The 26,629-nt window shown below is 46.0% G+C and overlaps 1 protein-coding gene across 1 annotated transcript in view; it reads right to left on the bottom strand.

Moving 5' to 3' along the window:
- Window positions 1–605: 605 nt before the first annotated feature.
- Window positions 606–26,629, bottom strand: part of RNF207 (ring finger protein 207) — a 124,158-nt gene continuing 98,134 nt past the window's right edge. The window contains exons 14-18 of the mRNA XM_089654708.1: window positions 19,962–20,151; window positions 11,639–11,824; window positions 9,001–9,052; window positions 5,659–5,776; window positions 606–690 (exon numbers count right to left, since the gene is read on the bottom strand). Coding sequence (XP_089510834.1) covers window positions 606–690; window positions 5,659–5,776; window positions 9,001–9,052; window positions 11,639–11,824; window positions 19,962–20,151 — 631 coding nt within the window. The remainder of the gene's footprint in view (window positions 691–5,658; window positions 5,777–9,000; window positions 9,053–11,638; window positions 11,825–19,961; window positions 20,152–26,629) is intronic.

Below are 26,629 nucleotides of genomic sequence, written 5' to 3' on the forward strand. Positions count from 1 at the left end.
AAGACACGTCAAAGTTGCCCCCAACCAAAGACACGTCAAAGTTGCACCCATCCAAAGACACGTCAAAGTTGCACCCAACCAAAGACACGTCAAAGTTGCACCCATCCAAAGATACGTCAAAGTTGCCCCCAACCAAAGACACGTCAAAGTTGCCCCCATCCAAAGACACGTCAAAGTTGCCCCCAACCAAAGACACGTCAAAGTTGCCCCCAACCAAAGACACGTCAAAGTTGCACCCATCCAAAGACACGTCAAAGTTGCACCCAACCAAAGACACGTCAAAGTTGCCCCCAACCAAAGACACGTCAAAGTTGCACCCATCCAAAGACACGTCAAAGTTGCCCCCAACCAAAGACACGTCAAAGTTGCACCCATCCAAAGACACGTCAAAGTTGCACCCAACCAAAGACACGTCAAAGTCAAGGCAAAGCACTGCCCAAGGGACCGGGGTCAGTAGGGGACCCCATGAGCTGCACCCGGTACCTTTGATAGGCTCTTTTGGGAGTGGTTTGAGTGTGGGCGAGGACACGGGCCCCATGATCCCCTATTGTCTGGGGGTCTCCCGAGTTGTCAGTCCGCCCCTGATATATATTTATAAGAAAAGGTTACCTGCCGTGCAGCTCCATCATTGGGGAATCCTCGGAGGTTTTCTCGGATACGTCATCTTTCAGCTCTCGAGGTTCCTTCAGTCTGTTGGATATAAAAGATATCAGATATGTGCAATGCAGCTACTCGCTGATCTAGGTGTAAGGCGTGGAGTTTGTTGACTATTAAAGCGGATTTCAAAATATCAGACAATGACGTGAGACAAAGTAAAAAAAAAAAATCAGTTTGCAAAAGGAAATCCAATCACAAGCAAGAAAAAGCAGGATTTTCCCCCACATGCTATTGGATTGTTGAAGTCAGGATAAATTTCCTCATTCACTAAGCTGGGTGAACATTCGCTTTACAAGTCAACAAGTTCTGAAGTACAACCTTGTACATGTTTCCCCGCCCCATCAACATGCACATAAATTTGTTAAAGTGGTAGCAAAGTTCGAATCCCAACCATGCCTGGAGTTTGCATGTTCTCCCTGTGCCTGCGTGGGTTTCCTCCGGGTACTTCGGTTTCCTCCCACACTCCAAAGACATGCAGGGAGGTGAATTGGCTCCTGTCTATATTGGCCCTAGGATGTGTATGTATGAATGTGAGTTAGGGACCTTAGATTGTACTCCCCTTGAGGGTTAGGGACCGTAGATTGTACGCCCCTTGAGGGTTAGGGACCTTAGATTGTACGCCCCTTGAGGGTTAGGGACCTTAGATTGGACGCTCCTTAAGGATTAGGGACCTTAGATTGGACGCTCCTTAAGGATTAGGGACCTTAGATTGTACACCCCTTGAGGGTTAGGGACCGTAGATTGCACGCCCCTTGAGGGTTAGGGACCTTAGATTGTACTCCCCTTGAGGGTTAGGGACCGTAGATTGTACGCCCCTTGAGGGTTATAGACCTTAGATTGGACGCTCCTTAAGGATTAGGGACCTTAGATTGGACGCTCCTTAAGGATTAGGGACCTTAGATTGTACACCCCTTGAGGGTTAGGGACCGTAGATTGCACGCCCCTTGAGGGTTAGGGACCTTAGATTGTACTCCCCTTGAGGGTTAGGGACCTTAGATTGTACTCCCCTTGAGGGTTAGGGACCGTAGATTGTACGCCCCTTGAGGGTTAGGGACCTTAGATTGTACTCCCCTTGAGGGTTAGGGACCTTAGATTGTACTCCCCTTGAGGGTTAGGGACCGTAGATTGTACGCCCCTTGAGGGTTAGGGACCTTAGATTGTACTCCCCTTGAGGGTTAGGGACCTTAGATTGTACTCCCCTTGAGGGTTAGGGACCTTAGATTGTACTCCCCTTGAGGGTTAGGGACCTTAGATTGTACTCCCCTTGAGGGTTAGGGACCGTAGATTGGACGCCCCTTGAGGGTTAGGGACCGTAGATTGTACGCCCCTTGAGGGTTAGGGACCTTAGATTGGACGCTCCTTAAGGATTAGGGACCTTAGATTGGACGCTCCTTAAGGATTAGGGACCTTAGATTGTACACCCCTTGAGGGTTAGGGACCGTAGATTGCACGCCCCTTGAGGGTTAGGGACCTTAGATTGTACTCCCCTTGAGGGTTAGGGACCGTAGATTGTACGCCCCTTGAGGGTTATAGACCTTAGATTGGACGCTCCTTAAGGATTAGGGACCTTAGATTGGACGCTCCTTAAGGATTAGGGACCTTAGATTGTACACCCCTTGAGGGTTAGGGACCGTAGATTGTATGCCCCTTGAGGGTTAGGGACCTTAGATTGTACTCCCCTTGAGGGTTAGGGACCTTAGATTGTACTCCCCTTGAGGGTTAGGGACCGTAGATTGTACGCCCCTTGAGGGTTAGGGACCTTAGATTGTACTCCCCTTGAGGGTTAGGGACCTTAGATTGTACGCCCCTTGAGGGTTAGGGACCTTAGATTGTACTCCCCTTGAGGGTTAGGGACCTTAGATTGTACTCCCCTTGAGGGTTAGGGACCGTAGATTGTACACCCCTTGAGGGTTAGGGACCTTAGATTGTACGCCCCTTGAGGGTTAGGGACCTTAGATTGTACGCACCTTGAGGGTTAGGGACCTTAGATTGTACGCTCCTTGAGGGATAGGGACCTTAGATTGTACGCACCTTGAGGGTTAGGGACCGTAGATTGTACGCACCTTGAGGGTTAGGGACCTTAGATTGTACGCACCTTGAGGGTTAGGGACCTTAGATTGTACACACCTTGAGGGTTAGGGACCTTAGATTGTACGCCCCTTGAGGGATAGGGACCTTAGATTGTACGCACCTTGAGGGTTAGGGACCGTAGATTGTACGCACCTTGAGGGTTAGGGACCTTAGATTGTACACACCTTGAGGGTTAGGGACCTTAGATTGTACGCCCCTTGAGGGATAGGGACCTTAGATTGTACGCACCTTGAGGGTTAGGGACCGTAGATTGTACGCACCTTGAGGGTTAGGGACCTTAGATTGTACGCACCTTGAGGGTTAGGGACCTTAGATTGTACACACCTTGAGGGTTAGGGACCTTAGATTGTACGCCCCTTGAGGGTTAGGGACCTTAGATTGTACGCCCCTTGAGGGTTAGGGACCTTAGATTGTACGCTCCTCGGGGGCGGGGACTGATGTGGATGTACAATATATATGTAAAGCGCTGTGTACACTGATGGCTATCCTACTCTATAATCACTTCAGAACTTGTACCTCAGCTTACAATAAGGCTTACCTGTGAATATCTCCTAAACTTGCGCACAACATGCAGCCGGTGACATCACTGACGCATGCGCTCTGGAGGAACAGCATATTGTGCCGGACTTTCAGAGCTCCGTGCCGGACGCATGTGTGGGAGTGACGTCATCGCCACCCTGGCTATGCATACGGCCGGAGCCTGTGAACCTGGAAGGAAAACCGGGTGAAGATGTCAGCGCCGGGGAGCCGTGACACCGCTGCGCTCGAGGGCCCCGTGTCTGCCATAATGTACTAGTATGTGGGCGGGGCACTACACGATGTCCCAAACCTGCAGGGGACCATTGCTTTATTTTTTTTTTCTTTTCGGTTTACTATCACTCTAAGGTGGTTCTAAAGGTTCAATGTTTTTACCTTCATGTATTCTCAGTAAAAAACCTTCTGTGTAGCAGCCCCCCAAACACTTACCTGAGCCCCATTCCAATCTAGCGATGTCCATGAGAGCCTCGGTTCTCCGGGGACTCTCACTTCTGATTGGCTGAGGCGCTGCTGTCAATCACAGCCAGTGAGCCAATCAACAGAGGAAGGGAGCGAGGCCAAGTTGTGGCTCTGTGTGTGAATGGGCAAGCAGAGCTGTGGCTCGGAAGAGTGCATGCTTGGGTGCCCCCATAGCAATCTGCTTGCTGTGGGGGCACCTGACAGGAGAGAGGGGCCAGAAGAAGAGGAGGATCCGGGCTGCTCTGTGCAAAACCATTACAGAGCAGGTAAGTATGACATGCTTGTTATCACTTTAAAGTGTCATTAAACCCACAACAGTACAATCAGTCTGTAGAAGCAGTAAAGCATGCTTGTTATACTCACTGTAGGACCTAAGGGGTTAATCATCCGCATTGTGTAAAAATGCTGTTTAATCCTGTCTTCTCTGATCCTCCTTTTCTTCTACTGTCCCCAATCCATCTGCTGATAGTACAGACGACATCTAGGAGACACTCTGCACATGCTCAGTTTAGTGTGTATGGCTAGAGAAGTTTTTTTTTAATTTGGGAGGGTGCATGTGATCAGCACAGGGACAAATCAGCACTGTCCACACAGGGGGTCAGGGGTCATGCCACAGTCTGAGCAAAATGAAAACTCCTCCTACAAACTTTAACCAGTGCTAAGTTGGACACCAACAGAAGTCACAAGACTGCTATTTACTGCTGATGAGAAAAGGGATTTAGCAGTTTATATTACTAAAATAACTGTATTTCCATGTTCTGTGTACTGTGGGAGAGCGGATATAGTGAATGCAGGGTCTGGGGAGAGCGGGTATAGTGAATGTGGGGTCCGGGGAGAGCAGATATAGTGAATGCGGGGTCCGGGGAGAGCGGGTATAGTGAATGTGGGGTCCGGGGAGAGCAGATATAGTGAATGCGGGGTCCGGGGAGAGCGGATATAGTGAATGCGGGGTCCGGGGAGAGCAGATATAGTGAATGCGGGGTCCGGGGAGAGCAGATATAGTGAATGCGGGGTCCGGGGAGAGCGGATATAGTGAATGCGGGGTCCGGGGAGAGCGAGTATAGTGAATGCGGGGTCCGGGGAGAGCGGATATAGTGAATGCGGGGTCCGGGGAGAGCGGATATAGTGAATGCGGGGTCCGGGGAGAGCGGATATAGTGAATGCTGGGTCCGGGGAGAGCGGATATAGTGAATGCGGGGTCCGGGGAGAGCGAATATAGTGAATGTGGGGTCCGGGGAGAGCGGATATAGTGAATGCGGGGTCCGGGGAGAGCGGATATAGTGAATGCGGGGTCCGGGGAGAGCGGATATAGTGAATGCGGGGTCTGGGGTTTAGTAACACTTTAAAATATTTCCATTGTTCGTACATATCTAATTTCCCTGTGGTGTCACCCTAAGCAGTGTGTATGTGAATGCTGTCCACTCTAGGTAACACCCACATGTGATGCTGAGCCTCCATGATTGAAAGAACTAAAACCCAATGAATAGAAAGGGTTAAGGACAGTCAGGATGGGGAGAAAAGAGCTAGAAGATGCTGGGCATACTTCAGCCAACAAGGCAGGCTCTATCTGACATGCTGTAGGTTCTAATGCACATTATGAGAATCTCACAGTGTGCGGTGAAATTACACCAAGCATTCAGTACAGCTGAACGGTCAGCCCTGGAATCATGTGACCAAACACCTAGACATATTGCCACGTAACTGTCTGCCAGTTTATGAAATAAGGAACTTCTTTGTTTTAGTGTGACAGGTGATAGTGGAGTTCAGGATGGGCGGGATGAGTCCATCAAACAACAAATGCCGGGTTATATAATCCCAAAGTGTATCAGGATGGAAAGATATTTAGAAAGAATTCCCTCTTGGCTACAAATGTTTAAATCAAAAACCACATCAGAGAAGTGTGAACCGTGGTACCTGGGCTCCAGGCGTTCTTTGACCTTGGCGATGGATCGTACGTATGGCGCAATCTGTTTGGCAATTGTGGTCAGGTAGCTGTTTTCTTGTTTCAGTTGCTGGAGGTCGTGTAGCTGAGCTGCAGAGAGACCACGGATGGGGCAATGATCGCTGGAGGCAGGATTTCTCTCATGGACCATTAGTGTGGCTCTCATACAGATTGTGGTAATGTTAGGTTTTGTGTCCCGACTGGGGAGATCTTCTCACTTCCTGTTTTGGTAACCAGAGATGAGCTCAGGTTCCGTCTGAACCTGGAATTTAGTGGTCATTGCTGGGCCAATGAGCTGTGGGAAGATTCCCCGGTCTGCAGCCGCACATATACAAAGCCAGAGAAGCTCATGAGATTATTGACCTATTATGGCCACATGGCTGATATTAGCCCAGCCATTTAGCCATATGAAGTCAATGATGTCACAAGCATCCCCGCCCCTTTGTATATGTACAGCTGTGGGGGCCAGTGACCCAGTATGGCATTTTGACCTATAATAGCTATGTGCCATAATAAGCCATTGGGCCAGAGATGACAATTAACTTCCAAGTTTGAAAAAGAGTAACGGGACGGGGGGGTGCCACCATCTAAGCGTAGTACTTTATTCAAACAGCGGGGGTTAGAAACAGCGTGCACTCACTTAAAGAACATAATGTCAGCACATCAATGGTCATACTTGGTATCTGCAGGGTTTGTTGGGGAAGCTGGCCGTCATGAACAGATGATCCTGAAGACGAGGCAATGCATTTCTGCCAAACAAGTCTTCAGGGTCATCTGTTCATGACGGCCAGCTTCCCCAACAAACCCTGCAGATACCCAGCATGACCATTGATGTGCCTGACATTATGTTTTTCAATGATGTCATTGCCAGGCAGGCAAAGCAGAGGTTGCAGGAAGTGGCTGGGTCTGTTGGACGCAGAGCCAGCCAAAACCAGAAGTGACATGAAGTCAGAAGGGTGCTGGGTTATTATTATTATTATACAGGATTTATGGCGCCAACAGTTTGCTCAGCGCTTTACAATATAACGGGAGACAACACAGCAACAATACAAGAGGGTTAGGAGGGCCCTGATCCTGGGAGCTGACAATCTAAGAGGGAGGGGCTGGTGGTAGAAAAGGTAATAACTGTGGGGGATGGACTGGTAGGAGGAATAGAAGTTTCCATTATTAGCTGAGGGCAGGATAGGCTTCCCTGAAGAGATCAGTTTTCAGAGATCGTCTAAAAGTGAGCAGAGTAGGCGATAGTCTGATAAATTTGGGTAGAGAGTTCCAGAGGATGGGGGAGGCTCTGGAGAAGTCCTGGAGATGAGCATAAGAGGAGGAGACAAGGGAGCTAGAGAGCAGGAGGTTGTGCGAGGAGCGGAGAGGACAGTTTGGGTGATATTTGGAGACAAGATTGGTGATGTAATTTGGGGCGGAGATATAAATGGTTTTATATGGGATTGTTAATGTTTTGAATTTTATCCATTGGGCAATGGGAAGCCAGTGGAGGGATTGGCAGAGGGGGGTGGAGGACACTGAATGGAGGCCAGTGGAGGGATTGGCAGAGAGGGATGGAGGACACTGAGTGGAGGCCAGTGGAGGGATTGGTAGAGAGGGGTGGAGGACACTGAATGGAGGCCAGTGGAGGGATTGGCAGAGAGGGGTGGAGGACACTGAATGGAGGCCAGTGGAGGGATTGACAGAGAGGGATGGAGGACACTGAATGGAGGCCAGTGGAGGGATTGGCAGAGAGGGATGGAGGACACTGAGTGGTGGCCAGTGGAGGGATTGGCAGAGAGGGGTGGAGGACACTGAATGGAGGCCAGTGGAGGGATTGGCAGAGAGGGGTGGAGGACACTGAATGGAGGCCAGTGGAGGGATTGGCAGAGAGGGGTGGAGGACACTGAATGGAGGTCAGTGCAGGGATTGGCAGAGAGGGGTGGAGGACACTGAATGGAGGCCAGTGCAGGGATTGGCTGAGAGGGGTGGAGGACACTGAATGGAGGCCAGTGGAGGGATTGGCAGAGAGGGGTGGAGGACACTGAATGGAGGCCAGTGGAGGGATTGGCAGAGAGGGGTGGAGGACACTGAATGGAGGCCAGTGGAGGGATTGGCAGAGAGGGGTGGAGGACACTGAATGGAGGCCAGTGGAGGGATTGGCAGAGAGGGGTGGAGGACACTGAGTGGAGGCCAGTGGAGGGATTGGCAGAGAGGGGTGGAGGACACTGAATGGAGGTCAGTGGAGGGATTGGCAGAGAGGGGTGGAGGACACTGAATGGAGGCCAGTGGAGGGATTGGCAGAGAGGGGTGGAGGACACTGAGTGGAGGCCAGTGGAGGGATTGGCAGAGAGGGGTGGAGGCCAGTGGAGGGATTGGCAGAGAGGGGTGGAGGACACTGAGTGGAGGCCAGTGGAGGGATTGGCAGAGAGGGGTGGAGGACACTGAGTGGAGGTCAGTGGAGGGATTGGCAGAGAGGGGTGGAGGACACTGAATGGAGGTCAGTGGAGGGATTGGCAGAGAGGGGTGGAGGACACTGAATGGAGGCCAGTGCAGGGATTGGCTGAAAGGGGTGGAGGACACTGAATGGAGGCCAGTGGAGGGATTGGCAGAGAGGGGTGGAGGACACTGAATGGAGGCCAGTGGAGGGATTGGCTGAGAGGGGTGGAGGACACTGAATGGAGGCCAGTGGAGGGATTGGCAGAGAGGGGTGGAGGACACTGAATGGAGGCCAGTGGAGGGATTGGTAGAGAGGGATGGCAGATACGGAATGGTTGGGATAACGTACCAGTGATGGGCATGACTACCATTGATTGGGATGACTAGCACGTAGCCACGCCCATCAACAGTACATCATCTTGACCCAGCACCCTTCTGACAACACGTCACTTCCGGTTTCCGCCAGCGGTGTGTTCCACGGCATCCAACAGACCCTTCCGCTTCCTGCAACCTCTGCATACTTCACAACAAGCCTCCAGGGTCATCTGTAAATGCCTGCAAACTTCCCTGACCAACCCTGCAGATACCCAGCATGACCATTGATGTGCCTGACATTCTTTTTACCAAGTGAGTGTACAGTGATATTAACCCCGCTGTTTTAATAAAGTGCTACACTTAAATGGTGCCCCCCCCCCCCATCTTGGTATCGGATGCACTTGGGTTCTATCCAAACCCAATCCCAAAAACAAGCTCATTACTACTGTTGACAAAGACAGGAAGCAAAGAAAAATGTACTAAAGTCGTCCTACGCGGTGCTAAGTGTTCGCTGTTTCAGCGAGGCCTCTGTATATACTGTAGTGTAACCCAACTCTGAATATTACAACAAATCATATTACCTTCATATATTTCCTGCTCATTCGCCACCCTTTGGTAAGTTTCTTCCCAAATCTGCAGTGAAATTAAAAAGTGAAAGCTTGTAACAAATCTCTAAATATAATGAAAATATCTACAATAGAAAGGATTTTCTGGAGGACACTTTTCACTCTGAAGGCTTCAGGGCTGTTTTTCAGTCAAGGCACCCTTTAAACCTATGGACAGTCCCGAGGCACCCCATTCTGAAATATAGCTACATAGTTAGTCTGGCTGAAAAAAGACAAAAGTCCATCCAGTTCAACCATTAAAAAAAAGAAAAAAAAGTTATAATCCTACACCCACAGCTGATCCAGAGGAAGGCAAACAAACCCAGCAAAGCACGATCCAAACTGCTCCTGCAGGGAAAAAGATTCCTTCCTGATCCCCCGAGAGGCAATCGGATGTAAAAATGTAAAGAACTATTCTAATAGTTTTATATAACGCAGCAACATTCACACGCATAGGACAGCCAATGTTGGAAGTGAATAATTCTTCCAACTCAATTACACCTTTGCACAATGGTACTGACTAGTATGCCAGTGTTTCTCTTCTCCCTCAGTTTTTCTCCATCACTGAGCTAATGTGACCCCAGCACTGACGGAGAGGGGCAGGGAAGGGTCAAACAAGGTGTTGCAATGCTGTGCAGGCAACCAACATCCTCCATATCAAATGATGTCATTGGTTGTCAGGACGCCAGGGGCTAGAAGGTCGTAATGGTGCGCAATGAAAACCTGTGACTTTGTGTAACTATTTCTTAAATCAAGGAATGCGCTAAAACCACAAACTATTCCTAATTTAGTGTAGAAACATTAGTGCAAAAGATATATATATCTATTATCAATTAATATCAAAAAATATATCAAAATTATGTGCAAAACATAAGTAATTTAAATAATTAAATTTGTGAATATAAAAAAAACCAAAATGTCCAATTCTGAATTTCTTCAAATGTCCAAATAAATCCTTTCCAAATTCAGGTGCTCTCAAAGAAATTGTGCCAAAATCCACCACCAAAAGTAAAGTTGGGTAACTCACCAGAGCTCCATGCTGATCAATCTCTAGATCAGCAAAAAACGCTTTTTGCTCTGGGAGCAGATGCAATGAATCAACTTCTCAGGTGTGATGATCAATAGCTACACATTCATCCATAAGGTAGGTATCCACCACTCAATATAATGGTTCCAGGAGCATTATATCACTCTCTCTTTTTAGATCTCTCCACCGAGGTCATGTTTGGGAATGAAAGAGAAAAATCATGGTGCAGCCAGTTTTTTTATAAAAGTATCCAACAATTTAATAAAGATTTACACTCACAAAAAGGGTGTCTTCACCGACACCAGTATAACAGCATAAAACAGCAAATGGTATAACAGTCTCCTGTTCCCCGTACACTCACTACAGCGCTCGTGACTTAATTTTCTCCACAAACGTCAGCATCCAGTAAGCCCTAACTGGGTTTAAAATAGATATATATATCTTTAAATAGATATATATATCTTTTGCACTAATGTTTCTACACTAAATTAGGAATAGTTTGTGGTTTTAGCGCATTCCTTGATTTAAGTTATAGCACTAAGAAATTTATTTGGTTTCTTTGAGGTGGAATTGCTGCTTTAAAGTATTAAGGGTGTGGCGCTTTTATTACACTTGTGACTTTGTGTAACTATAAAAGGCAGACTTGTCCCATCCACTAACATATACAGTTGTGCTCAAAGGTTTGCATCCCCCGGCAGAAATTGTGACATTGTGGTATTGATATTGAAAATCTGACTGATCATGCCAAAAAATGCTCTTTTATTGAAGGATGATGATCATATGAAGCCATTTATTATAAAATAGTTGTTTGGCTCCTTTTTAAATCATAATAATAACAGAAATCACCCAAATGGCCCGGATCATCTCCGCCCCCTGATCAGTAGTCTCCGCCCCCGGATCAGAAGTCTCCACCCCCAGATCAGAAGTCTCCGCCCCCAGATCAGAAGTCTCCACCCCCTGGTCAGAAGTCTCCACCCCCAGGTCAGAAGTCTCCGCCTCCTGGAATGTTTGGCCTTGGTACAGACACACAAGGGGACACACATGGGGTACAATGCCAATTAGAGGTTAATGTCCCACATCTGTGGCTTTATAAATTGCAATCAGTGTCAGTGTATAAATAGTCAATGAGTTTGTTAGCTCTCACGTGGAAGCACCGACTAGGCTAGATACTGAGCCATGGGGAGCAGAAAAGAACTGTCAAAAGTCCTGCGTAACAAGGTAATGGAACTTTATAAAGATGGAAAAGGTCATGGTCCGTTTGATCAGTCATATTTTCAATATCAACGGCAAAATTTCTCAATTCCTGCCAGGGTATGCAAACTTTTGAGCACAACTGTATTTGTATACAGGTTTTGTGCAATTTTTAGACATTTTGTCAAGGCACCCCTGAAGAAACCTCAAGGCACCCTGGTTGAAAAAGGCTGCTTTAGAGGCCTCAGGTCCTTTTGCAGTGGTGGATAGCAATGGTTGTCCTGTGGCTTGCATCATAGCTATGCCACCTGGTTCAGGATTCTTGGGACTCCTATCGTCTCCTCCCTTAGTCCAGCCATCCCAGACGCTCCCAATGGATATAATAAATGAACTGACCTCCTCAAATGCCGTTCTCATCATTTCCACAGACGAATACTCGGAGGCGATCTGCACATCCACCTGCAGAGACTTCTGGATGATCTCGCTCATGGTTTCTGTCTTTATGAGGGAATGGTGCTTCGTCAGGTCTCTGTGCAGCTCCTGGACCTGGTCCTTCAGATTCTGGATCTCTGCCTGGATGATCTACAGGAGAGCACAGAAGTCGCGTATGAAGTCAGCTAAAGGAAGGAGTGGACCTCACAGCAATATCAAGTCTAATCAATAAAGTGTATCTCAACCAAAGAACACAAACATAATATACTGCAGTCACAGTTTCAGCACACTTCCTGCCCTAGGGTGACAACACTCACAGGGCAATGTAGGGCAAGAGAACACATTCCCCTTTGCTCTTCATGATATAGCAGTAGGTGTTCTGTAGCTGAAAGAGGTGAAATGGACAGGGCTGACAGCACTCCTCCAGATAACACTGCCAGCAGCACAGGAAGTTGGAAGTTCATTGGTTTTCTGGCGGGATCAACAGATATCTGTTTGGATTTATGAAAGTGACATAACAAAATACTTTGACATCAAAAGCAGGCCAATAGAAAAGGTTGCCGCTTTACACACACACACATTATTCTCATCCCTAAGGAGGGGAAGGATGTGTTACAATGTGCTATCATCCGATTTACTTGAATACAGACTTCAAAATATTTACGAAAATCCTGGCTAACAGGTTACTCCCTCATTTACCCCGACTTATTCACGGACACCAAGTGGGCTTCGTGTCGACCAGAGAAGCCACGGATAACAGCGCCAGGGTCCGGAACCTCATCCACTTGGCCCAGTCGAAAGAACTACCTACTTTCCTGCTTTCACTGGATGCGAGAAAGACTTTCGACCCGGGTGACTGGGGTTTTTGAAAGGCACACTCCAATATATTGGCCTCAGAAGTCATGGGTAGGTGGATCAACGCATTATACTGTCACCCAATGGCAGCCGTTAAGATTAACAAGGCACTTTCCACCTACTTCTCCCTCAGCAATGGCACAAGACAAGGGCGCCCCCTCGCACCATTGATTTTCGTTATCACTTTGGAACCTCTCCTGTGCCTTACAAAAGCTAACTGTGACATTAAGGGTTTGGATTCTGGAAGGGATTCCCATAAGGTTGCGGCATACACCAATGATTTTTATCACGCAAGCAGAAATCCGTTACCCTTTCTTCTAAAACGAACTTCAACTCAATGCAAGCCTCTCAAACTAGAGATTAATGTAGGGAAATCTGAGGTGTGAACATAAATAATACCTCTAGGCTTTGGGGTCATTCAGTCCAACTTTCCGTTCATGTAAGGTGTCTACTAAGCTTCAGTATCTGGGTATTAACATCACATCTTCCATTGCAGATACACTATATTGGGCCCACCCTCCAAATCATTTGATTCAGGTGTCCCAATCCCCTCCATATCATGTGATTCAGGTGTTCCAATCCCCTCCATGGACACAGGTGTATACAATCAAGCCCCTAGGCATGCAGACGGCTTCTACAAACATTGGTGAAAGAATGGGTCGCTCTCAGGAGCTCAGTGACTCCAAGCGTGGTCCCGTGATAGGTGGCCACCTGGGCAATAAGTCCATTCGTGATCCAATCCAATATTCCACGCTCAACTGTTAGTGGGATTATAACAAAGCCACTGGGAACAACAGCCACTCAGCCACCAAGTGGTAGGCCACGTCACATGACAGGGCGGGGTCAACGCATGCTGAAGCGCACAGTGCGCAGAAGTCACCAACTGTCTGCAGAGTCAATAGCTAAAGACCTCCAAACTTGGTGTGGCCTTCAGATGAGCCCAACAACAGTGCGTAGAGAGCTTCATGGAATGGGTTTCCATGGCCGAGCAGCTGCATCCAAGCCTTCCATCACCAAGTGCAATGCAAAGCGTAGGATGCCGTGGTGTAAAGCACGCCGCCACTGGACTCTAGAGCAGTGGAGGCGTGTTCTCTGGAGTGACCAATCACGCTTCTCTGTCTGGCAATCCGATGGACATGTCTGGGTTTGGTGGTTGCCAGGAGAACGGTACTTGCCTGACTGCATTGTGCCAAGTGTAAAGTTTGGTGGAGGGGGGATTATGGTGTGGGGTTGTCTTTCAGGGGTTGGGCTTGGCCCCCTAGTTCCAGTGAAGGGAACTCTTAAGGCGACATTTTGGACAATTTCATGCTCCCAACTTTGTGGGAAGAGTTAGGGGATGGCCCCTTCCTGTTCCAACATGACTGCGCACCAGTGCACAAAGTAAGGTCCATAAAGACATGGAGGAGCCAGTTTGGGGTGGAGGAACTTGACTGTCCTGCACAGAGTCCTGACCTCAACCCCATAGAACACCTTTGGGATGAATTAGAGCGGAGACTGCGAGCTAGGCCTCCTCCCCCGACATCAGTGCCTGACCTGACAAATGTGCTTCTGGAAGAATGGTCCAACCTTCCCATAGACACCCTCCTAAACCTTGTGGACGGCCTTCCCAGAAGAGTTGAAGCTGTTATAGCTGCAAAGGGTGGGGCCAACTCAATATTGAACCCTACGGACTAAGACTGGGGGGCCATTAAAGGTCATGTGTGTGGAAAGGGCGGGGCCAACTCAATATTGAACCCTACGGACTAAGACTGGGGGGCCATTAAAGGTCATGTGTGTGGAAAGGGCGGGGCCAACTCAATATTGAACCCTACGGACTAAGACTGGGGGGCCATTAAACTTCATGTGCGTGGAAAGGGCGGGGCCAACTCAATATTGAACCCTACGGACTAAGACTGGTGGGCCATTAAAGGTCATGTGCGTGGAAAGGGCGGGGCCAACTCAATATTGAACCCTACGGACTAAGACTGGGGGGCCATTAAACTTCATGTGCGTGGGAAGGCCGGCAGTCCAATACTTTTGGCAATATAGTGTATATTTAGGGCCAGTTCATACCACATGCAGTCCAGCATGTTTTTTTCTGCATCAAAAATGCATTGATAGTAGGTTACATGATTTCCAGTGGCATAGTTCACACCAAGAATGAATAATGGATAAAGCGAGCGCTCAGAAAAACCAGCTGCTGGAACACTTCAAGGTATCACTAAACCTCATAATAGAGACAATATAAACATATAGTGCAGCGCTGAAAGTGTAATAAATGAAATATATAAAATATATATAAAATATAAAATATAAAGTCTTTCTCGTGACAATAAAGTCAAATATGTGCAGGTCTTCTCTTCATTAGGTGACTGGAAAATAACAAGATTGCGCACTCACCGACCGCACATTTAAAATGCGCCTGTGTATGATATATTCCAAAAGACCAGCCAGGTATACAGCTCCAGAGACCACACGGATCCTCCCTCTCCAACACTCTCATCCGCCTTGGGTGTAGCAATATCTCCAGATCCAAAGGTAGAAAGACAGAGATCCCCCTTTTTGGTTCCAGACACCCCAAGAATGGAAGATGTGTATCTGCACTCTCCAGCAGGAGAGTCAAAGAAAAAAGGGGAACGCCAATAGTGTGGTACTATCAAAAACTTTATTGGAGCAATAATGCCTGGGTCATATGCACACATATATCCATACACCATAAGCCAATAACGGACAGGTAGGTATGAAAGGAAAATTGTACTAACCCGGCAATGGCATAAAAACAAAGACCACCAGACCTCCTCTTGGTCTCAGTGGTCTGGAAGTCACACTTGCTATTTGGCTCCTCCTGAGGCCTTTCGTGCAAAAAGCACTTCTTCAGAGGATGGACGCCACTAGCAGTGTGACAGCCAGACTTCCATTTAAAAGCCGTTCGCGCATGCGCGAAAATCCCGCTCTATCGTGAAAAGCGGTACTGCGCATGCGCGAATAGCGGCCATATTGCCGTGGATCGCGGCTGTACAGTATCAAACTGCGCATGCGCCACCCAATCGCCGCCATATTGCCATGGATCATAGGCAGCAAGGAATAGCTGCTGCTGGAGATTTAACCAATTAAAGGGACAAACAAGCGACCACATATTCAGGTGCTCTCTTATCCTATAGATGAATATAGATGCCTGCCCACCCCGAAGAGAAGCATTAGGAAGGCCCGACCTGGAGTAATTAATCCAAGTGAGATATATATATATATATATATACAGGAGAGTGCACAAAATAAGTGCCGCAAGAGCCCTCTCAAAAATCACTAACTCCATGGCATAGGGGCTTATATATCATCATATAAAGATGGAAATGATGATAAACTCTAAAAGTTTGCCCCTAGCCTAGCCAACCTCTTCATGTCGAGGTGGGAGGAGGATGTCATCTATGCCAGAGATTGGCCGGAGCTTGTATTATACAGGCGATACATTGATGACATCCTCCTCCTCTGGAATGGAGAGGAGAGTGCCCTCAATAATTTCTTTACAACGTTGAATAATAACACCTTAAACATCCATCTGACATATACTTATAGTCAACACCAGATAAATTTTTTGGACCTCACGCTTAAGATAAATAATGGGAGGATAGTCACTGAGTCCTTCTTTAAGGGATCCGACCGTAACAGCTATATCCCTGTGAGTAGCTGTCACCATCCAAATTGGCTGAGAAACATCCCGAAAGGCCAATTCACTCGGATAAGACGTAACTGCACAGATCTTGAGACCTATTGGTCCCAAGCAAATATCCTTAAAAATAGATTTCTTGAAAAAGGATATAAAGAACCCGAACTTGATGAGTCCTTGACAAAGGTTGCTGACCTGGATAGGAGAGGGATGCTTTTACATAAACCACATAAGAAAAACGAAAAGGTGTGTCCCTTTGTAACAACTTTTTCAATACAATATAAACAGGTAGGACAACTCATAAGGAAGAATTGGGATATTCTGAGAATGGACCCTGTCCTTTCACAAGTATTACCCAACAAGCCTGAAATTATGTTTAGGAGGGCTCCGGCTATGAGAAACCGCATTGCTCCCAATGTTGTTAATCCCCCTTCAAAAACCTCTTTTTTTGGGGATTTAAAGGGATTCTATCCATGCAACAAATGCATCATATGTAGATGTGACAAATCCCGCAAGAAGAAAATAGATATGTTTACTTCAACATCAACAGGGAAGTCCTACACTATCAAGCAGTGTATAACATGTAATAGCAAGTACGTTGTCTACCTCCTCAGTTGTCCCTGTAATAAGCAGTATGTAGGGCGGACAACTAGACGCCTAAGGGACCGCCTGCGGGAGCATGTAGCCAACATTAGAAAAGGTTACAGGGACCATTCGCTATCTAATCACTTCAGACGGGTCCATAATAGTGATCCTACTTCTTTAAGGTTTGTGGGTATAGAAATGGTATCACCACATTGGAGGGGTCTTCACAAGACCAGAACAGTCTCGCAGGCTGAGACTCGTTGGGTCCACGAATTACGCACCCTTCACCCTCATGGACACAATGTGGAGGTAGACATAAACTGTTTCATTGCCAATAGCTAGGACATGAAGACTTTGTAACGTAGTATAGCGCTGAGTTTTTACCGAATTTTATTTATTTTAGTTCGTTCTAATATGTGGATCTTTATGATTGTTTAATAGCCCCATTCAAGGTATTTGAGTTATGGCTCCGAACTATACAGCTAGTCGAATATATTGAGATTAGGTGAATATATGTATTAGTCTATAGTATAAGATGTTGTCATCTAGAAATTGACTATTATCAATTAAGCCCCTTTAGAATGTGATCGCTTTACTGAATGATTTTGGGGTGTTTAAAAGTTTTATATGTACACAATATTTTAGAGTTTATCATCATTTCCATCTTTATATGATGATATATAAGCCCCTATGCCATGGAGTTAGTGATTTTTGAGAGGGCTCTTGCGGCACTTATTTTGTGCACTCTCCTGTATATATATATATATATATCTCACTTGGATTAATTACTCCAGGTCGGGCCTTCCTAATGCTTCTCTTCGGGGTGGGCAGGCATCTATATTCATCTATAGGATAAGAGAGCACCTGAATATGTGGTCGCTTGTTTGTCCCTTTAATTGGTTAAATCTCCAGCAGCAGCTATTCCTTGCTGCCTATGATCCATGGCAATATGGCGGCGATTGGGTGGCGCATGCACAGTTTGATACTGTACAGCCGCGATCCACGGCAATATGGCCGCTATTCGCGCATGCGCAGTACCGCTTTTCACGATAGAGCGGGATTTTCGCGCATGCGCGAACGGCTTTTAAATGGAAGTCTGGCTGTCACACTGCTAGTGGCGTCCATCCTCTGAAGAAGTGCTTTTTGCACGAAAGGCCTCAGGAGGAGCCAAATAGCAAGTGTGACTTCCAGACCACTGAGACCAAGAGGAGGTCTGGTGGTCTTTGTTTTTATGCCATTGCCGGGTTAGTACAATTTTCCTTTCATACCTACCTGTCCGTTATTGGCTTATGGTGTATGGATATATGTGTGCATATGACCCAGGCATTATTGCTCCAATAAAGTTTTTGATAGTACCACACTATTGGCGTTCCCCTTTTTTCTTTGACTCTCCTGCTGGAGAGTGCAGATACACATCTTCCATTCTTGGGGTGTCTGGAACCAAAAAGGGGGATCTCTGTCTTTCTACCTTTGGATCTGGAGATATTGCTACACCCAAGGCGGATGAGAGTGTTGGAGAGGGAGGATCCGTGTGGTCTCTGGAGCTGTATACCTGGCTGGTCTTTTGGAATATATCATACACAGGCGCATTTTAAATGTGCGGTCGGTGAGTGCGCAATCTTGTTATTTTCCAGTCACCTAATGAAGAGAAGACCTGCACATATTTGACTTTATTGTCACGAGAAAGACTTTATATTTTATATTTTATATATATTTTATATATTTCATTTATTACACTTTCAGCGCTGCACTATATGTTTATATAGTTCACACCAGTGCGGTCAGTCCCAGTGAGCTCAAGTTCCAGAAAAAAAAGTAGAACAGGCTGCATTTTTTCCTGCACTGAACTGTACTGGAATGCAGTAAAACGCATCAAAAACGCACCGGAACGTGTCCAAACAGCACATACAGAAATGCGTCTGGACTGCATTTCTATGGTGTGAACCAGCCCTTAACATTTCTTCCCTTATTTGCAATCTGTTTGGATTTGAAACATTGACACTCCCAATCTTTCACCCGCTTTAGGAGGAAAACAATTAAAAAAATTAATATTCTCCCTGGGCTTTTATACTTACTTCAAACCCTCCTGGTTCGGGTCCCCAAGGATTTCCTCCAATCTATCAGGGAAGAGTTATAGGGAGGGTTAGTGTTGGGGTTATAGGAAGGGTCAGTGTTGGGGTTACAGGGAGGGTCGGTGTTGGGGTTACAGGGAGGGTCAGTGTTGGGGTTACAGGGAGGGTCAGTGTAGGGGTTACAGGGAGGGTTAGTGTTGGGGTTACAGGGAGGGTCAGTGTTGGGATTATAGGGAGGGTCAGTGTTAGGGTTATAGGGAGGGTTAGTGTTAGGGTTACAGGGAGGGTCAGTGTTGGGGTTATAGGGAGGGTCAGTGTTGGGGTTATAGGGAGGGTCAGTGTTGGGGTTATAGGGAGGGTCAGTGTTGGGGTTAAAGGGAGGGTCAGTGTTGGGGTATAGGGAGGGTTAGTGTTGGGATTATTGGGAGGGTCGGTGTTAGGGTTATAGGGAGGATTAGTGTTAGGGTTACAGGGAGGGTCAGTGTTAGGGTTACAGGGAGGGTCAATTTTAGGGTTATAGGGAGGGTCAGTGTTGGTGTATAGAAAGGGTTAGTGTTGGGGTTACAGGGTGGGTTAGTGTTGGGGTTATAGGGAGGGTCAGTGTTGGGGTTATAGGGAGGGCTACTATTAGGGTTACAGGGAGGGTTAGTATTGGGGTATAGGGGGGTCAGTGTTGGGGTTATAGGGAGGGTTAGTGTTAGGGTTACAGGGAGGGTTAGTGTTGGGGTTACAGGGAGGGTTAGTGTTGGGGTTACAGGGAGGGTTAGTGTTGGGGTTACAGGGAGGGTTAGTGTTGGGATTATTGGGAGGGTCGGTGTTAGGGTTATAGGGTGGGTTACTATTAGGGTTATAGGGAGGGTTAGTGTTGGGAGGGTTAGTGTTGGGGTACAGGGAGGGTTAGTGTTGGGGTTACAGGGAGGGTTAGTGTTGGGGTATAGGGAGGGTTAGTGTTAGGATTACGGGGGGGGGTTGGTTGGTGTTCAAAGGAAATGTCTGAAAACGAACATATTAGTTATTAGTAGGGATGTCCTAAATTGAACAATATATTTCAGACTTTCAACCACTAAAGACATCTCTTAAAACAGGCATTTGATGGAGAGTCGGAATATCGGTGTGCCTGGCAGTCCCTTACCCTGTACGTATCCTCATAGTTGCGGCAATGTTTAGTAAATGGGTTGTCCTCTCCTTCAGCCAGCAGGACTTTGGTGCTGATGTATCGGTGCATGGTGGGTTTGCGGACAATGGACCCAGTGATGGTAATTTTGTCACAAGAGGAACACCCAGGCATCATTAATGTCTTTGAGCATTGACCACTGGAGATCCTAGAGAAGAAAACCAAAGATATCACTAGAAATATTCCGCTGTAAACAAAGGCTTTCTACAATATATCTTAACTGGTCACAACTTTGGAACAATCTTCAGCAATGCACTTTGCATCTTCGGCACATAACAAGCTGCCTTTTGTCTGTTCTACAACTGCTGCTCTATAGAGGGGTACACACTGGGGGGGTTGATTTACTAATGCTGCTGAAGCCAATCAGATTCTAACTTTGGATTGTTCAACTAAGCTTTGACAATAAAACCTGGAAGCTGATTGGTTTCTATGCAGAACTGCACCAGAATTTGCCCTTTCCAGTTTTAGTAAATCAACCCCACAGTCTTCAAAGAACTTCTGTGTGACTGGAGGAGGACGTATTTATTCATTTCTTTTATATGCCTTAAATTTTACATTTTGTTCTAGGTAATCAATTATTATCATTGGAAACATATATTGTCCCTAACAATTAGTTCATACATTTGTTAAGTAGTACTAACTATAAATAAAATGTAGAATTATATATACAAAATATAGAAACAAAGCATGATATGACAGATAGAAAGACAGATAGATAATAGATAGATAGATAGATAATAGATAGATAGATAGATAGATAGATAGATAATAGATAGATAGATAATAGATAGATAGATAGATAGATAGATAGATAGATAGATAGATAATAGATAGATAGATAGATAGATAATAGATAGATAATAGATAGATAGATAGATAGATAGATAGATAGATAGATAATAGATAGATAGATAGATAGATAGATAGATAGATAGATAGATAGATGATAGATAGATAGATAGAGAGATAGATAGATAGATAGATAGATAGATAGATAGATAGATAATAGATAGATAGATAGATAGATAGATAATAGATAGATAGATAGATAGATAGATGATAGATAGATAGATAATAGATAGATAGATAATAGATAGATAGATAATAGATAGATAGATAGATAGATAGATAATAGATAGATAGATAGATAATAGATAGATAGATAGATAGATAGATAGATAGATAGATAGATGATAGATAGATAGATAGATAGATAGATAGATAGATAATAGATAGATAGATAGATAGATAATAGATAGATAGATAGATAATAGATAGATAGATAGATAGATAGATAGATAGATAGATAGATAATAGATAGATAGATAGATAATAGATAGATAGATAGATAGATAGATAGATAGATAGATAATAGATAGATAGATAGATAGATAGATAGATAGATAGATAGATAGATAGATAGATAATAGATAGATAGATAGATAGATAGATAGATAGATAGATAATAGATAGATAGATAGATAGATAGATAGATAATAGATAGATAATAGATAGATAGATAGATAATAGATAGATAGATAGATAGATAGATAGATAGATAGATAGATAGATAGATAGATAGATAGATAATAGATAGATAGATAATAGATAGATAGATAGATAATAGATAGATAGATAGATAGATAGATAGATAGATAGATAATAGATAGATAGATAGATAGATAATAGATAGATAGATAGATAATAGATAGATAGATAGATAGATAGATAGATAGATAGATAGATAGATAGATAATAGATAGATAGATAGATAGATAGATAGATAGATAGATAATAGATAGATAGATAGATAGATAGATAGATAGATAGATAGATAATAGATAGATAGATAGATAGATAGATAGATAGATAGATAATAGATAGATAGATAGATAGATAATAGATAGATAGATAGATAATAGATAGATAGATAGATAGATAGATAGATAGATAGATAGATAGATAGATAGATAATAGATAGATAGATAGATAGATAGATAATAGATAGATAGATAGATAGATAGATAGATAGATAGATAGATAATAGATAGATAGATAGATAGATAGATAGATAGATAGATAGATAATAGATAGATAGATAGATAGATAGATAGATAGATAATAGATAGATAATAGATAGATAATAGATAGATAGATAGATAGATAGATAATAGATAGATAGATAGATAGATAGATAGATAGATAGATAGATATATAGATAGATAATAGATAGATAGATAATAGATAGATAGATAGATAGATAGATAGATAGATAATAGATAGATAGATAGATAGATAGATAGATAATAGATAGATAGATAGATAGATAGATAGATAGATAGATAATAGATAGATAATAGATAGATAGATAGATAGATAGATAGATAGATAATAGATAGATAGATAGATAGATAATAGATAGATAGATAGATAGATAGATAATAGATAGATAGATGATAGATAGATAGATAGATAGATAGATAGATAATAGATAGATAGATAGATAGATAATAGATAGATAATAGATAGATAGATAGATAGATAGATAGATAGATAGATAATAGATAATAGATAGATAATAGATAGATAGATAGATAATAGATAGATAGATAGATAGATAGATAGATAGATAGATAGATAGATAGATAGATAATAGATAGATAGATAGATAGATAGATAATAGATAGATAGATAGATAGATAGATAGATAATAGATAGATAATAGATAGATAGATAGATAGATAGATAGATAGATAGATAGATAGATAATAGATAGATAATAGATAGATAGATAGATAGATAGATAGATAGATAGATAGATAGATAGATAGATAATAGATAGATAATAGATAGATAGATAGATAGATAGATAGATAATAGATAGATAATAGATAGATAGATAATAGATAGATAGATAATAGATAGATAATAGATAGATAGATAATAGATAGATAGATAGATAGATAGATAGATAGATAGATAGCGGATACAGTGAATGCGGGGTCCGGGGAGAGCGGATATAGTGACTGCGGGGTCCGGGGAGAGTGGATATAGTGAATGAGGGGTCCGGGGAGAGCGGATATAGTGAATGAGGGGTCCGGGGAGAGCGGATATAGTGAATGAGGGGTCCGGGGAGAGCGGATATAGTGAATGCGGGGTCCGTGGAGAGCGGATATAGTGATTGCGGGGTCCGGGGAGAGCGGATATAGTGAATGTGGGGTCCAGGGAGAGCGGATATAGTAAATGCGGGGTCCGGGGAGAGCGGATATAGTGAATGCGGGGTCCGTGGAGAGCGGATATAGTGACTGCGGGGTCCGGGGAGAGCGGATATAGTGAATGCGGGGTCCGGGGAGAGCGGATATAGTGAATGAGGGGTCCGGGGAGAGCAGATAGAGTGAATGCAGGGTCCGGTGAGAGCGGATATAGTGAATGAGGGGTCCGGGGAGAGCGGATATAGTGAATGCGGGGTCCGGGGAGAGCGGATATAGTGAATGTGGGGTCCAGGGAGAGCGGATATAGTGAATGTGGGGTCCAGGGAGAGCGGATATAGTGAATGTGGGGTCAGATAGACAGATAGATAGATAGATAGATAGATAATAGATAGATAATAGATAGATAATAGATAGATAGATAGCGGATACAGTGAATGCGGGGTCCGTGGAGAGCGGATATAGTGAATGCGGGGTCCGGGGAGAGCGGATATAGTGACTGCGGGGTCCGGGGAGAGCGGATATAGTGAATGCGGGGTCCGGGGAGAGCGGATATAGTGAATGCGGGGTCCGGGGAGAGCGGATATAGTGAATGCGGGGTCCGGGGAGAGCGGATATAGTAAATGCGGGGTCCGGGGAGAACGGATACAGTGAATGCGGGGTCCGGGGAGAGCTGATATAGTGAATGCGGGGTCCGGGGAGAGCAGATAGAGTGAATGCGGGGTCCAGTGAGAGCGGATATAGTGAATGCGGGGTCCAGGGAGAGCGGATATAGTAAATGCGGGGTCCGGGGAGAGCGGATATAGTGAATGTGGGGTCCGGGGAGAGCGGATATAGTAAATGCGGGGTCCGGGGAGAGCGGATATAGTAAATGCGGGGTCCGGGGAGAGCGGATATAGTGAATGCGGGGTCCGGGGAGAGCGGATATAGTGAATGTGGGGTCCGGGGAGAGCGGATATAGTAAATGCGGGGTCCGGGGAGAGCGGATATAGTGAATGCGGGGTCCGGGGAGAGCGGATATAGTGAATGCGGGGTCCGGGGAGAGCGGATATAGTGAATGCGGGGTCCGGGGAGAGAGGATATAGTGAATGCGGGGTCCGGGGAGAGCGGATATAGTGAATGCGGGGTCCGGGGAGAGAGGATATAGTGAATGCGGGGTCCGGGGAGAGCGGATATAGTGAATGTGGGGTCCGGGAAGAGCGGATATAGTGAATGCGGGGACCGGGGAGAGCGGATATAGTGAATGAGGGGTCCGGGGAGAGCAGATAGAGTGAATGCAGGGTCCGGTGAGAGCGGATATAGTGAATGAGGGGTCCGGGGAGAGCGGATATAGTGAATGTGGGGTCCGGGGAGAGCAGATAAAGTGAATGTGGGGTCAGATAGATAAATAGATAGATAATAGATAGATAGATAATAGATAGATAATAGATAGATAGATAATAGATAGATAGATAATAGATAGATAGATAGATAGATAGCGGATACAGTGAATGCGGGGTCCGTGGAGAGCGGATATAGTGAATGCGGGGTCCGGGGAGAGCGGATATAGTGACTGCGGGGTCCGGGGAGAGCGGATATAGTGAATGCGGGGTCCGGGGAGAGCGGATATAGTGAATGAGGGGTCCGGGGAGAGCGGATATAGTGAATGAGGGGTTCGGGGAGAGCGGATATAGTGAATGCGGGGTCCGTGGAGAGCGGATATAGTGATTGCGGGGTCCGGGGAGAGCGGATATAGTGAATGCGGGGTCCAGGGAGAGCGGATATAGTGAATGCGGGGTCCAGGAAGAGCGGATATAGTGAATGCGGGGTCCGGGGAGAACGGATATAGTGAATGCGGGGTCCGGGGAGAGCTGATATAGTGAATGCGGGGTCCGGGGAGAGCTGATATAGTGAATGCGGGGTCCGGGGAGAGCAGATAGAGTGAATGCGGGGTCCGGTGAGAGCGGATATAGTGAATGTGGGGTCCAGGGAGAGCGGATATAGTAAATGCAGGGTCCGGGGAGAGCGGATATAGTGAATGCGGGGTCCGGGGAGAGCGGATATAGTAAATGCGGGGTCCGGGGAGAGCGGATATAGTGAATGCGGGGTCCGGGGAGAGCGGATATATCGAATGCGGGGTCCGGGGAGAGAGGATATAGTGAATGCGGGGTCCGGGGCGAGCGGATAGAGTGAATGCGGGGTCCGGGGAGAGCGGATATAGTGAATGTGGGGTCCGGGAAGAGCGGATAGAGTGAATGCGGGGTCCGGGGAGAGCGGATATAGTGAATGCGGGGTCCGGGGAGAGCGGATATAGTGAATGCGGGGTCCGGGGAGAGCGGATATAGTGAATGTGGGGTCAGATAGACAGATAGATAGATAGATAGATAGATAGATAGATAGATAGATAGATAGCGGATACAGTGAATGCGGGGTCCGGGGAGAGCGGATATAGTGAATGCGGGGTCCGGGGAGAGCGGACATAGTGAATGCGGGGTCCGGGGAGAGCGGATATAGTGAATGAGGGGTCCGGGGAGAGCGGATATAGTGAATGAGGGGTCTGGGGAGAGCGGATATAGTGATTGCGGGGTCCGGGGAGAGCGGATATAGTGAATGCGGGGTCCAGGGAGAGCGGATATAGTGAATGCGGGGTCCAGGAAGAGCGGATATAGTGAATGCGGGGTCCGTGGAGAGCGGATATAGTGAATGTGGGGTCCGGGGAGAGCGGATATAGTGAATGCGGGGTCCGTGGAGAGCGGATATAGTGAATGCGGGGTCCGGGGAGAACGGATATAGTGAATGCGGGGTCCGGGGAGAACGGATATAGTGAATGCGGGGTCCGGGGAGAGCGGATATAGTGAATGCGGGGTCCGGGGAGAGCGGATATAGTGAATGTGGGGTCCGGGGAGAGCGGATATAGTAAATGCGGGGTCCGGGGAGAGCGGATATAGTGAATGCGGGGTCCAGGGAGAGCGGATATAGTGAATGCGGGGTCCGGGGAGAGAGGATATAGTGAATGCGGGGTCCGGGGCGAGCGGATAGAGTGAATGCGGGGTCCGGGGAGAGCGGATATAGTGAATGTGGGGTCAGATAGACAGATAGATAGATAGATAGATAGATAGATAGATAGATAGATAGATAGATAGATAGATAGCGGATACAGTGAATGCGGGGTCCGGGGAGAGCGAATATAGTGAATGCGGGGTCCGGGGAGAGCGGACATAGTGAATGCGGGGTCCGGGGAGAGCGGATATAGTGAATGAGGGGTCCGGGGAGAGCGGATATAGTGAATGAGGGGTCTGGGGAGAGCGGATATAGTGATTGCGGGGTCCGGGGAGAGCGGATATAGTGAATGCGGGGTCCAGGGAGAGCGGATATAGTGAATGCGGGGTCCAGGAAGAGCGGATATAGTGAATGCGGGGTCCGTGGAGAGCGGATATA

This window comes from Staurois parvus, unplaced genomic scaffold (genome assembly GCF_062004578.1).
Source record: "Staurois parvus isolate SC_StPar_1 unplaced genomic scaffold, SC_StPar_1.0 ptg000792l, whole genome shotgun sequence".
Classification (NCBI taxonomy): Eukaryota; Metazoa; Chordata; class Amphibia; order Anura; family Ranidae; genus Staurois; species Staurois parvus.